General features: G+C 39.9%; 1 protein-coding gene across 2 annotated transcripts in view; it reads right to left on the reverse strand.

The window, feature by feature from the left end:
- Positions 1-13,762, reverse strand: part of LOC121955757 (clathrin coat assembly protein AP180-like) — a 30,828-nt gene that overhangs the window by 7,315 nt on the left and 9,751 nt on the right. Inside the window, exons 4-20 of one of the 2 annotated variants that reach the window (XM_042503831.1) lie at positions 13,063-13,138; positions 12,502-12,604; positions 11,874-11,967; positions 11,662-11,773; positions 11,459-11,565; positions 10,559-10,600; positions 9,986-10,059; positions 9,751-9,756; positions 9,184-9,196; positions 8,966-9,090; positions 7,875-7,948; positions 7,154-7,168; positions 6,399-6,569; positions 4,383-4,481; positions 1,364-1,612; positions 1,052-1,126; positions 670-756 (exon numbers count right to left, since the gene is read on the reverse strand). In XM_042503831.1, coding sequence (XP_042359765.1) covers positions 670-756; positions 1,052-1,126; positions 1,364-1,612; positions 4,383-4,481; positions 6,399-6,569; positions 7,154-7,168; positions 7,875-7,948; positions 8,966-9,090; positions 9,184-9,196; positions 9,751-9,756; positions 9,986-10,059; positions 10,559-10,600; positions 11,459-11,565; positions 11,662-11,773; positions 11,874-11,967; positions 12,502-12,604; positions 13,063-13,138 — 1,522 coding nt within the window. The remainder of the gene's footprint in view (positions 1-669; positions 757-1,051; positions 1,127-1,363; positions 1,613-4,382; positions 4,482-6,398; positions 6,570-7,153; positions 7,169-7,874; positions 7,949-8,965; positions 9,091-9,183; positions 9,197-9,750; positions 9,757-9,985; positions 10,060-10,558; positions 10,601-11,458; positions 11,566-11,661; positions 11,774-11,873; positions 11,968-12,501; positions 12,605-13,062; positions 13,139-13,762) is intronic. The other variant, XM_042503833.1, reaches the window with a different exon arrangement.

The raw sequence follows: 13,762 nt of genomic DNA on the forward strand, positions 1-13,762 counted from the left end.
TTAGAACGTGGGTCACACACTTTGTTTTTAAGGTCAACTCTGTAGGTTTAGGCAACAAAGGTACGTAGTTAGGTTGAGAAAGGAAATCATGGTTTGGCTTTAAATAAGTATGTTTGTTATAAATGTTATATAACACCACATGACATATGTCACTAGCCTAGTCTGCTTTAAATATTAGCACACCATGTTGTCATTTAAATAACTACTGACTTTTGGTTTGACATGGAACAAAAACAGTGGTCTCCAGAGTGAAAGTCCAGAGTTGGCTTAACTCATCCAGCTCCACAAAATATGCAGCTCACTACAACAGTTGCTCGGAGCATCAAAAAATGCTGCTGCTAAATGGTGCCTGAGTGTGTTGATATCTAAGGCTGAGGGCCACTGACCATGTGTCGGTATTTGACAACTTGACACTAAGATATCTGCTAATAATACCTCCATGATAAACCCACAAAGAAAGAATTCTCATAGTAACAAGATATCTTTGAGTTTTAACACAAAAATAAATTATGCAACAACAGAGCTACCCAGTGTTTCTGACACTGATAAAGCTTAACATCAATATCATTTTTTTCATGTGATCTTTCACAGTTTCTACTCCTCTTCTGGTGACGTGTTCATAAACATGGGGAGGCAGAGTGAGGGCAGGCAGTCACTTGAGTTACCCACCACCAAACAGGTTCATGATGGCTCCCGTGTCAATTTTGGGTGGGGGTGCGGAGGAGAGGATAGGGGCAGGGGAGCTGAACACATCCGCTGAGGAGGGCAAGGTGGAGATGATGTTTAGAGCCCGAATACACAAAAACACACAAACTATTAACTGTGATTCATTCTAATGCACATTCATCAAGCACACGCAGGACATGCTCGAATGGGAAAGAAGGTGACAGTGATTTAGTAAACGTTTCAGCTCAATAGCTTTCAGCTGACCCAGAAGAGAGCAATCTCATTTCCTTTTCTTTCTCTCCTCCTTTGATCAAAGCCAAGGACAAAGCTGAAAAACAGGCACGGCAAGACAGGAAATGAGAGTGAAGGAGTTGCAACAGGGTACCTGCTGTAAACAAGTCAACACTGGGCGCGGGGTCGGCTTTGGTGAAGCTCGTGTCTGGCATGGAATCAAAGAGATCTACGAAACACATGCGCACCCAGAGACGGGAATATTACAACGCTTTAAAATGGTGAGGATGCTCTCACACACAGCAGCCAAGTGAAAAAACGTCTTTGGTGTGTGTACTTTAGTCTGATGAAACCAACAAAGAAGAATAAAAGAGGGCAGAGGATGACAAGCAGAATCAGATTCAGGAGGATGCCAATCAATTACAGCAAAAAGCATTAAGATACCGGACCACACACATCTCTTTACCGCTGAAAAGGTCAGTCGCAGGGTTGGCGGTGCTGGGAGCTATGGGAGCTGAAATGGTTGCAGTGGTGGTGATGGTGCTGGAGGTGAAGAGCGGTGAAGGGGAAGGGGAGGGGGAGGGCTGGGGCACCACAGAGGTAAAACAGGCATCCAGCGAACTGCCCGGGTTATCATTCTCTGCTGTCATCATGCTGAAAAGATCTAGACCTGAAGGCGCTGCGCTGGTGCCGCCATCCGAGGCAGCAAAGGGGTCTTTTGGGGAAGAAGTGGGGTGGGGAGGAAATTTGACACATGAATAGGGAGGGAGGACGTTAGTCTGTGACTTCAATACAAGACAGAATATGCATGTTTTATGTGAGGATGATAAAAGTCCAACTATAGATAGGGATGTCCCAATCGAGTCTACTTTTTGCCCCAATTACAATTCGAGTCATTTGATACTTTTTTTACCTGGATAATACAGCTGCACAATGCACACTTCAAGTGCTTTAAAGTCATTAAAATTGATCCACTGTATATGCTTGACAGTTTAATAGCCTTACAACACAATACAAGAGAAAATGTCTGCATCCAAACAGTTCCTTAGGTTTTTTTTGTATGTAGATTTACAAAAATAACAAAGTAAACAAAATTAAAAATATTTTCATGTGGCTTGTCACAACTCCACTTAGTGCAGCATTTGCTTTTTCAAGAAAATAAAGTAAACCAAAATGTGTCTTCAGAAATTGGTCTCAATTCTTCTTAGTGTAGCATTATAATAAAATTATAGAACACTATAAATGAATAATATCATCATAATGCCAATTCACAGTCATGTTATAGCTGAACTTTTCTATTCTCGGTCACTACAAATAAAAATCGGTCACAATTTCGCTTATTACAGCATTATTGTGAAACTTGTTCACTAAAAATGAACAATAAAAAATACCAATTCCACATAAAGTTGTGTAGCAACAGTTTCTACTTATTTGAGCAGCAGCATAACCATAAAACCTGAAAATTTGCCACAAATCATGCTCTCCGTCCATCTGTGTGACGACGGACATTGACAAAGGATCAGGTGGGGAACATGCTCAAAATAACCAATCCCTATCTATTGAAAAGTGCATTTATCTGGCCCGATACTGATCCCTCTGATCCAAGCAGGACATCCCTAGCTTTAGACATGAAAGCTGAGGAAGAAAAGAATCTGAAAGGAAGAATAGGACAGAACGTGCAGAGCTCCGACACACTCCTGCCATCAGTCGAAACCGCTTAAAATAGCATGTCTGATGGGAAAAAAAACACTGTCACGGTGTATAAACCTGAGCAACAAACCACAACTAAACTACAACTAAAACCAGACAGCAGCCACAGGCAGTGTTTCTCAAGAACAGAAAACGCACAAATCTTCTGATGCCAAAAGATACAAAACAAGTGAGAGCATTGTGCATGATCGCCATGGTAACAACAATAGCACCGTGCGGACACCAACAGCAAATCTGCACGCCTACTGTCCCTGCACAAAGCCTTGAGATGAAACTGTGATTAAAACATCCACGCCGACACAAGCACATCTGTAAGTTACCAAACATCTGTTTCATTCACAGTCGTGGCATCAAACCCGAGGTTGAAAAAACATTCAGATCCTTGACCTCAGTAAAGCAGTAATACCAAAACAAAATAATACTCCATTGTGAGGGCTATTTTGAAAGCTGTATAAAGGTGCAGCCAATGATTCTAATCCTGTTAAGTTTTTGTCAAATTTAGTCTCCTTTAGGTCCATTCTGTGTGTTAATGGCAAAACAAAGAAAAGGCACAATTATCCATACTTTTTTTGGGTGTTGGGTTCAAATGTCTTCCAGGATTGCTGACTAAGACAATGACCAGGTGTTTACATGGATATTTATTTAGACAGGAATATAGCTATGTGTAAATATCTAGTTTGTTTATATGAATGTATATGAGTATGTGAATATATTTGTATTTTGTATAGTTTATTGTATAACAGATGTATTGACAGAATTGTACATTTTTACATATAGGTGTGTATATATGTGTACAAGGGTACATATATAACATATTTAGGATTTCTTCAAGGGAGTCATTCACTGAGTAAAGGAGTAGGATTAAATAAGTTTATACTTCTTTCTACTCCTTTTCGCAAATGTAAATTAAGGCAATTTGTAGAAGGAATTTCTTGTGTCTTTTTTTTCCTATTGTCATTCATATGTTTTTAACTCCTGTTTTTGTTGTATTTTACATGTTTGAAATAAAGACATGAACTAATCAGTCAAGTATTGTCAGTCAAAATTTACTTTAGGAAGTAGTTCTATATTTTGGAGAATATGTTTATTTATTTTTTGCAGAGTTAGATGAAGAGAAAAATAGCTACCATTCTTCTGCTTTCTTTAAATTGGACCATGTTTACTACATTTACGAGAAAAGTTAAAAAAACCACCTCCCTCTTGTGCTCTTTATGACCGCTGAAGTGGAAATTTTGGGAACGCTCCCGGTTCACAAGTTGTGATGTGTTTGCCGATGTTTTCTGATGAATTCTCTGGCAATTTAATGGATGATAATTGTAATTTTAGTCACAGAGTTCTTTTTCGCTTTTGGCGCCCTTGTTTTTGTTGCCTAGCAGTGGGTTAAACCCACCTCTTTTTCTGGCTGTTTACAGTATACCCGCCTATCAGCCTCAATATTTAGGCGAGCATTCCCCTCCTTGATAATCTACCCCCCTACTTGGTAATACACCTCATTAATCACCAAGGGATCTTAAAAGTGCAATTAATGGGTATATACATGATATAATGCTCAAATATTGAGGCTTAAGCTGAACAGTCTCTAGCAAAAAGTCATCATATCCACCAGTTTATGATCTACAGAAAGCAGAAAACACAAACAGCCTTGTTGCTGTATTGCAGTGTGGAGCTAGTTCAATCAGGTACTTTGTACGCTCAGTGCACACGTATTTTCCACCACTGGCTCAAAGTCACTCACACAAACAGACGCTCACACACACAGACTTTCTGTCACCCACCAGCTCCAGCGTTGGCGGCTGGGGCGGACGTGGCAGCGGCCCCACCTTCAGCTGCTGCTGCAGAGGCCTCAGTGGCAGGAGCAGGTGTTGCAAAGGCATCTGGGGTTCACACAAACCCCAGCAGAGGACAGAGACACCCGGAGAGACGGAGACAGATGAAGAAATAAAGACGAAAAGAGAAAATGAGGAATCAAGAAACATGAGGAGGAGAAGAGAGCATCAGGAAAATAAAGGTGAGCTTAGTATTCATCTGTAACAATCGGTAGCTTTTGTAGCTTTAATACGGAACATTAATGACTGACAGGTGAATGGACAAATGGGAATACAGACAGGAGGCACTACAGGATTCATCTACTGCACGAACGAAATAAGCCTGAAATCTACAAGTGTTACAGCTGCCGTCTGTAGCTGTAGCCATGTGACAAGGTTTGATAGAATTGCTTTTCACTGCGGTCAAAGAAAAGCACGTCTGCCTATCAAACAAGACGCATGTGGAGAATGAGTGCAGCAGTATGTTTATATGCAAGCCGAAGGTGAGCGTGTGGCTGAACATAATTACATAATGCAGGAAATGTCTGTGAGTGTGTGGAGTATTTGTGCAGGAGTACCGTATTTGTGTTTGTGAAAGTGAAGGAATGAGATTGTGTGCTATCATCCTATTATGTATGAAACCCTAAAAGTGGTCATATTAAATAAATCAGTAACTATAAAGTATATCATCAAATGAATACTTAATGTGAAATAATAAATGAAGCAATCATTTGTTATATAAAGCAACCCATTACTGAGAAATGTTATTTCATCATTACTTTCATTTTTGAAAAGTCTTTTTATTTCATGATAGCATTTACCCCAATAATTATTTGTTTTTAAGTCACATTTCATGTCAAAATGTCACTTTTAATGACAGCGGTGTTATGTTGCAATGCATTGCAAGTCAGATGATAAAAATTAGGAGTTGATATTCCCGACTTATGATCTAAATGTGTCCCAGTGCATCTGGCTGGGACAATATGGACGCCCACAGCTAACTGATGCTTCGATGTGAAGCCTCTGAGCTTTACTAGCATCTACAGATGACCTACATGAACTGGCACAGCGACATTAAGGAAGGAAAACGCTGTATCAAATCAAGTCAACTGTCTTGCTCGTCTTTGCTCATTCAAATAACGTACAACTCAAAATTGTGTCAACTGCTGCTGAGTGTAATAATGTAAACCACAGACAACAGCATAAGGTGGTAAAACTTGTGTGCATTCATTTTTTCTTTAGATGCAGAAAGAGATACGCATGTTTGCAAAGACTTCCACGAAGCAAAAATCATCTGTATTGAATCTTCAACACTGTTGCAGCACACACTACATTAAATACTACTTTATGTAATAAATACAAAAGTTATTCTACTTCCTTGACTGTGTACGCCGCCATGTTGCTAATCCATCCAGACCTGATTTCAAAGACCATTTCACTGCACTTTTTTGTGTCGGAGGTCTTTTTTTCTCCCAAATTTTGAGTACAGCAGATTGCAGCATTATCACCAGTCATTGCCCTGTCACCTTTTCAGCCAATCGCATACCCCCTGCTTCTTAAAGGGACAGTTCGGTAAATTTGAAGTGGGGCTTTATGAGACAGTGTACTACATAAAGTAGCTGAAACAGACAATGAAATAACGTTTCTAATGAGTTGAGTTAAATTATTTCACATTTTATCAGTTAATTTATATATTTTACAAAATGTATTTCATAATTATTTAATTGATTACTTTTCTGGGAACACTTGGCAGTTGATACCTGAAAATGATGGAGGTGTGCATCAGTGCATCATAAATACTGTTTTTGATGATGCAACTTTGTGAGTAGAGTACAGACATCAGTGATAAATCAGCATAGTTCTGTCTACATACTGTTTGTGTCAGAGCATGCAGTCATCTTTGTGTTATTATATTTGTGTGATGTTTTTGGGGTTGAGCTTCCCAGAGTGATTCTTTCGTAGAGAATTTTCTGGAAGCCCACTAACCTCCCAACAGATCCATATTGGCGGCGCCAGGGGAGGTGGCGGCTGCTGTGCTAGTGGGAGGAGCTAGAGAGACTCCGGGTTCTGCCGCTGCAGGAGTGGGCGTTGCTGCTGCAGGGGAGGGGGCGGGCTCTGCCGTGAGGGTGGGTTCAGATAGCAAGGAATCGCCCATTTCTGCGAGTACCAACGGGGTGTTCGAAATCCCCAAAGAAAGGTACCAAAATAAACCCCAAAAGAGCAACCAAAATAACCAGTTGAGTCACCGTTGCAACAGTGAACAAAAGCAATCCAAAACAAAAAGGTCCAATTCAAATTAAAGCCAATTAAGAAATTTTGGATTTCACCAAGCAAAGCAAATTTAACCAAAGTAAAGTTAAATGATCCAACACCATCCGATCATGACCAACAAATAAAAAAACAACCAAAAAAGCCCCCGTTGTAAAGCAAAAACAGACAATGGAGTATGCGGAGGGAAGGGAGAGAGAGGGCAGAGAGAAACAAAGAGACCACTCAGACTAAAAAAAACAGCTTGAGGACACAAACAGGGAGGTAACCATGTCACAGTTGTACATTACAGTCTATCTTTATGTTCAGTTTGGATTAAAACACTGATATTGTTTCCAGGTCGCCTTAATTTCAGAGAAGAGTTTGTTCAGAAAGAGAGCCACTGACATTGAGGTGTCCTGGAGGATGATTAAAGATAAAACTACAACACGTCTAGACTAGAGGCTGGAGCTGAAGTGAAGAGTCTGACTCACCTGATCCAAGAAGATCTGCGTAAGCAGAAAGCAAAGGAAGAGGGAAAATGCATTTCAGTTCAAGTCTAAGCTGAAGTCTTTGGAACCTAAGCAAACTGGTTTGATTTCTGAAAAAAGCAATGAGCAATGAAAGAAGAAATGACCCAAAAATTTGCAAGAAATTAGCAAAAAGAACAAAAAAAAAAAATAATCTAAAAATGTTTTTAAAAAATGAAAGGGAAAGAAAGAAAACAGAGAAAAAAAGAAAAAAAAGAAAAATAACATGGGAAAAGTGTGTAAAAAGGTACGATACTTCTGTAATAAAATTTTAAATATTAAATCTACAGAAAATACTTTAGCTATAATTAAAAATACTATTTAATGTATTGTAATGTATATGTGGGTAATGTAATGTATATGTTATTATCTAACAGTATTTATTTTCTAAAATGATTTTAAATTCGCACCTATGTGCTCGGGGTTAAAAGGTCTAAATACAAATACAAGAAAAGTGATTCGCTCCTGATTTCAAAGGGCCAAACAATTTATGACACTTCCCTGGTTGTTTACTCTAATATAATGAAAAGTTGATTCCTACACTGCAAATTAAGCCATTTCTAACCAAAACTCAACTATCAAGACAAACTATTTTATGTACTTACTCACTGATATACTGTAAATGCTACACAGTGGATTTGCATCATATCAAATAAACCAGTTGGCAGGAGGAAGGGAAACTTACCTCCCCAAGACGTGGGGGCAGCTGATGGTGCTGAGGGACCTGAGGAGGACAGCGGATCCAGGTCCAACAAGGAACTGGAGAGAGACACAAACAGGGAGAGACATTCAATAAACCATACATTGCAGAAGGTGTTTATTTAACATCTGCTTGTTGCAGAAGTAAGTAAAGTCTATAACCTCTGCCAATAAGGTTTGATTTGATTGTTGGTTGGATTGTTTGTCTGTTTATCAGCAGGATTACAGAAAAAATACTGGCCCGGTTTTCATGGAACTTGGTGGAAGGGTGTAACACGGGCCAAGGAAGAATCCATTAAATATATGCAGTGGGCATGCACAAATTATTTTTCACTTTAGTTAACATTGCCAGACAGAGCATTTGGCTTTGGCAGAAGTCTGTGCTCTCTGAATGGCCCTCTTGTTGTTATCAGCGATAGCCAAAAACAAGACTGAAGATCTACAGCTATGCAGTGAAGCTGTGACGTTACGATGTACTGACATGTTAACATTTGCTAATAAGCACTTAGCACAAACCACAGCTGATCAGTACAGTCGCCAGAATAAACATTGTACGTTTCTGCAAACCACAGATATGTAACATTTGTATTCTTTATATGTATCATCAGTATTTGATGTTGTTCAGAGTACATGTGTATGAGCTGAGTTTCTTATGAGGAGGTGGAAGGGATGGTGGATGCCTACGCAAGACAGCTGCCAAGCAGCAGACAGCAGTAGATCATTGTTTGAGACCAAGACAAGACAAACAAGTGCGTCACATAATGGTCTGATTTTGATATTAAAGCCACAACTTTCCATTGTTTTTTTCCTACATTCAGTAGCTTTTAAGTTAATGATGTTCTAATCTAAACTAAGAAACCTAAAGAGCCTTAAAGGGTTTTTTATTGGTACAAGAGACTTTTAGGTTTAGGTCCAGCCCATTGATACATGATATGTAAGTCAAGCCCTTTAAAAAGCCCTTTAAATTAAAAAATGATGTTTGAGAATTGTGATCTCGATTCTTTGGGGAAAAAATGTGATTCACATTTTAGCAAGAATGGTGCAGCGAGGAGGTCACAGAGTTTAAAGGGCACTTACTCTTCAGCTGGCTCAGGAGCAGCAGCAGCAGCAGCTGTCTCCCCAGGAGGAGGCTGCAATGCAGGAACAGCGTTTGAAGACTTGGCAGGAGTTGATGTTGGAGACACATTGTTTGTCGGAGACCCCTGAAAGACAGACAGAGAAGCCCCTTTTACAGCGGTGCATCAGACTGGAAGAGCTCAGTAAAGATATTGACTGTTTTGAATGTTGACTCTCACCTTTGTTGGAGACCTGAAAGAGCAAAGAAGGAGTTGTTAGTTCTTTTGCTTGAAACAGATCTTCTGGACACAGACTGAGGAGTATTTTATAGGTCTATTTTTAAAGGTAAAGAACAAATATGCAAGACGAATTACATCATGTGATCAAAAGAAGATTTAATTTCCAAAGCAATAAACTGTATGTCCAATTTTTTAAAATAATCTCATATTATCAGATAACATTTAAAATTTTGGGATATTAATCAATATATCTTTGGAAAAAACCTTCATATACTGATTCACATTGCATGTCAAGATGTGATCATACACTTGAGGTGACCTACTGTTGATTAAAACATGTATTTCTCACATGTAATCACATCAATACAGACATTTCCACAGGTAAACCCAAGCTTAGCTGTGGTGCGGTTATGTTGCTATTCACATGGAGATCACCTACACACTGTGATTCACATGTGAATAATGTGTAAGTTTACCTGGCGGGAGGGAAATGACGGTAAAATAAACCAAAACAATTTTTCTAGAGAAGTTAGTGAACTCCAAACAAAACATACAGCATATGCTCACCCTTCACTGGTGATTCCAAATGAACATAAAAGGGGATAAAAGAGAGGAAGGGTTAAAGGAAATTATAGAAATATAGCACTTGTTGAGGCCTGTTTCTACCAACATTTTTTTTGGTTAAATACGTGTTTTCCTCTATAAAAAATAAATAGGGAGTTTGTCAGATCTGAACAATCCTAATTCTTCTTATCTGGCTTCCCAGTGAGAGCAAGAAGCACCCAAACTGACAGTGTCTTACCCCTTCTTTCCACCCTTCACATCCTCCAGACCGTTCATGTGTGTTTCCAGACTCTCCAGGATACTGCTGGGAGCCTGACAAAAAAAAAAAAAAAATCGAAACGGGAGTAATCAATAAACAATCCTTTCCACTTATCTCTAGCATCACTCCTACAATCTCCTACAATGTCAGGCTGTGAAAGTCCAAGTGGCTGAAAGAGGGACAGGGCTTTGGAAAATCTCACTGCAATACCCACATGCATGTTTAAAACACACGTGATTTGTGTGTTTGAAATTTAATTAGGCTCAACATGCCGACACGCCATCCTGTAAACAGGCACTCAGCCAGGGCACCCTGAGTTTCTGTGGTTACCGGGTCCTCAAGAGGTGTAAAAGGACAGTCTTCGTCATCTGAGTCTGCTAGATCCACCACTACCCCCGGGTGGAGACACTGGGGTGGGGAAATTTATGGTGAGTCATGGGTGTTTCTGTATGTGTGTGTGAGGTGGGATTGGTTTTATTCATGTGTTTTACATTCTTGGTCTCAATACTTCCAGGCAAAAAAACATAAGAGTGAAGATATGTGTTAACTTACGTAGTTGATGTCAGGAATGTCGTTTTTGTCAACTCCAACTGTCTGTTAAAGGGAAAAGAATTTGAAATCAGCATTACGACACTGCACAGTTCCCACACATGACTTATATAATATGTTATTATTAAGGTGGTATTAAAGCTGGAGAAGGCAGTTTTATTGGTGTCATTCGACAAAATCCCATAATAAACTTTGAGCATCAAGTGGTCTGAGAGAAAACTAAACTTCTGCTCCTCCTCTTGGCTGTTTTCAAGCTTTAGACTTTGGCCAATCACAGGTCATTTCAAAAAGAAGGCGTTCCTATTGGCTGTGCTGAAAATGCAGACGGGTGTGCACATTCCTTTGGTAAAAGCCTGATTCAATGGCAGAGAATCCTGCAGTGTTACTACTCCAGCATTAAAAACAACTTTCTGCACTGCAGAACAACCTAAGAAAGGAACACAGACTATTAAGACAGTCTAAAAGAAAGTCTGACAGTAAACGAAACAAAACGTGTGTCAATATCGGCGAAGCATTACAGGAATGGCGAGAAAATGTAGCTAGTACAATAGCATTTGGCTAATTAGAGGCTTACAGCTGTGGCTTCAAGTTAACGTTTATGTAGCTAACATTAGCTAGAGCCTAGAATCACAGTGTGTCACCTGCTCACTCTCTGCCGCTACAGAGGAGCTCGACATCAGGAGAGCGGACAGCAGCTCCTGAGACAAACCCACAGTCAGCTGCAGCAACCCAAATCCTGCAACAGGACTGCATAGCTCTGACTCCCCACTAGATCAGAAAACTTTCTGTTGCTGCTGTTACACTGGTTAGACCACCTGCTGCAAACCTCCCCCACTCTCTTTTGTTTTGTCTTTTTCAGGTTTCTGCCAACTCCAGCTTCAAGGACTGATGATTGCCCCTTACCTCAGCCAGCTTCATGAACTCTCCAATCTTTGTCACTCTGGTCAGGAACCTCTTGTAGATCTCCAAGGCCTCCTTACAGTCACTCTTCTTCATCTTAAAGTATTTCTCTATTTAGGGGAAACAAAGTTTGCAGGTTCAGATTCTCTGTGGTGCATGTTTTTATAGCTGAGGTGCCAAGTGGGAGGTACTCATGGTCTGCTGACCTAATAGGTTGATGATTCCATCATTGTAGGACGCAAACAGTTTGACAAGGTCCTTGAAGAGAAGCATGAATGCAGCGTTGATGATCCCATTGTTGAGCTCCTTGGGATGAACCTGAGAGGAGGAAGAGAACAGATGAGCCCTGGGATTACCTGTTTGTTATGTTGCTGTTACTGTAAAATAAGCACAGATATCGAGCCAAAGTCTGACTCACATCGAACTCCAGGAGTGTGTCAATCTGAGTCTGCAGAACAGGCATGCCTTTCAACAGCTTCTCAGTGGTCATGGTTCTCATCACGCCGTCAGCACTGAAGAACATTAGTGTTAGATGTTTCACAGGGATAAGAAAAGATGTTACATATAGCATATAATAGAAAAAAAAGCCTGAACTGTCTAGACTATGGGGTGACAGTTTATCATCCTGAAAGTGCAAAGAAAGGGGCAGCATGGGAGGAACTTTTACTTCGTAAAACCTCAGGGAACTATTTTTATTCATTCTTTTTCATTTTTTTTATTTTCTCATGACTTTATATAAAAAAAGTTGCTGGGACCTTGCCACATATGATGTTGAACATTTCAGTTTTGATTGATCATTTGTTAAAGACATTTAAGCAAAGTTTTATGTTGGAGACTGTTATATTCAAAATTTTAAATATTGACAGACAGATTTTCCTTTTTTTATTGTTAATGCATATCAGGTATCAGTCTCATTAATTACTAATAATCAGTATCAGTATCAGCCCTGAAAAACCAACACCGGTCGACCCTTAGTCGAGACAGTCGAAAGTAGAGTTATGAGGAAGCAAAAGTCTACTGGGAAAGCAAAACCATGTTTGACGTACCCCTTCTTGACTCTGGTGAAATCAAAAGCCATCTGGCGGTAGGCGAAGGCTTTCTCGTTCAGGTATCGTCCATACCGTCTGATGAATGTAGACATGTCATAGCCTAAACAGGAAATGCATGTAAGAAAGCAGGCGGGGAGACATCATGGATCAGATTACATGTGTATGAGATGACTTTATCATCTGGAGGTGGAGGGTATGGTGGATGGCAAAACAAGTGATGTTTCGAGCCAGTTTGCTCTACCTCAGATTTGGCATTTTTAACAACAATAATTACAACAATACATTTTTTTAGCAGGTGCTGGGAAAAAGTTAACTGTCCAAAAGCTAAGAAAATATCCAGATCCACAACATTTAGCTATAAAAATCTGATTATGAGAGTGAAATCACACTTGAGACATCGGGCATTAGAGAAAGAAATGCCAGCATCTGTTTTTATGTGTGTGATCATGTCCAGTCCCTCCTGCAGTTTGTGTCTTCCCCTCCTATTTGCCAGATGGCTCGCTTTGTTTTCATCTCTTCCTGTTTGTTTTCTGCCAGAAACTGTGAAGTTGTTCTTACCGTGAGAGCCGGTTTTGTCGATAAAATTGCTGAGGTTGAACAGGGAGGTCCTGGAAGCCAAGTACTGAATGAACCTCTGAGGAGGAGGGAAGGAAACACATTAATTATACCCATCAAGGCCAGTGGAGGAAAGAAATTAAGTTAAACACTACAACAAAACAAACCTGTAATTTGAACCTTTCTTGCTGTACATTTATAACAACATTTCACTCTATCACATAACAGCTTCTACAGGTCTGATTCAACGGACGACTGCTCACACACTGAACCCTCAGGACTCATTTCATTACTTTGAGGAATTGGGGTCAAAGACTTTATTTAACCACAAAACAGCTAGCTCCCCTGAGCACCTCAGACAACTCAAACAGCACTCAGAAGACCAGTTTGAGCTTTCCGAACCTCAAACCACACAAGTTAATAACTGAGAGTTTTACTGTATGTTTGGATTGAGGATAATTTAGCAAATCCATTAAGTGATGTCCATCGTTAATTTCAAAACTAGAGTAAGCGCCTTGTGGCTGTATGCCGCCGCACACCAGTCAAGTTACAGTTTACACCCATAAGTGCGTAAACATGGATGTTTCACACACATCTTCCCCCCGACAGCAAGAAAGATCTATATAATCAGCACAGTTTCAAGATTAGTGTCACCAGTTTAACATCTGACCAAATGTCTACCCCTCTGTTCCTCACTTATGAT

This window comes from Plectropomus leopardus, chromosome 16, assembly GCF_008729295.1.
Source record: "Plectropomus leopardus isolate mb chromosome 16, YSFRI_Pleo_2.0, whole genome shotgun sequence".
NCBI lineage: Eukaryota > Metazoa > Chordata > Actinopteri > Perciformes > Serranidae > Plectropomus > Plectropomus leopardus.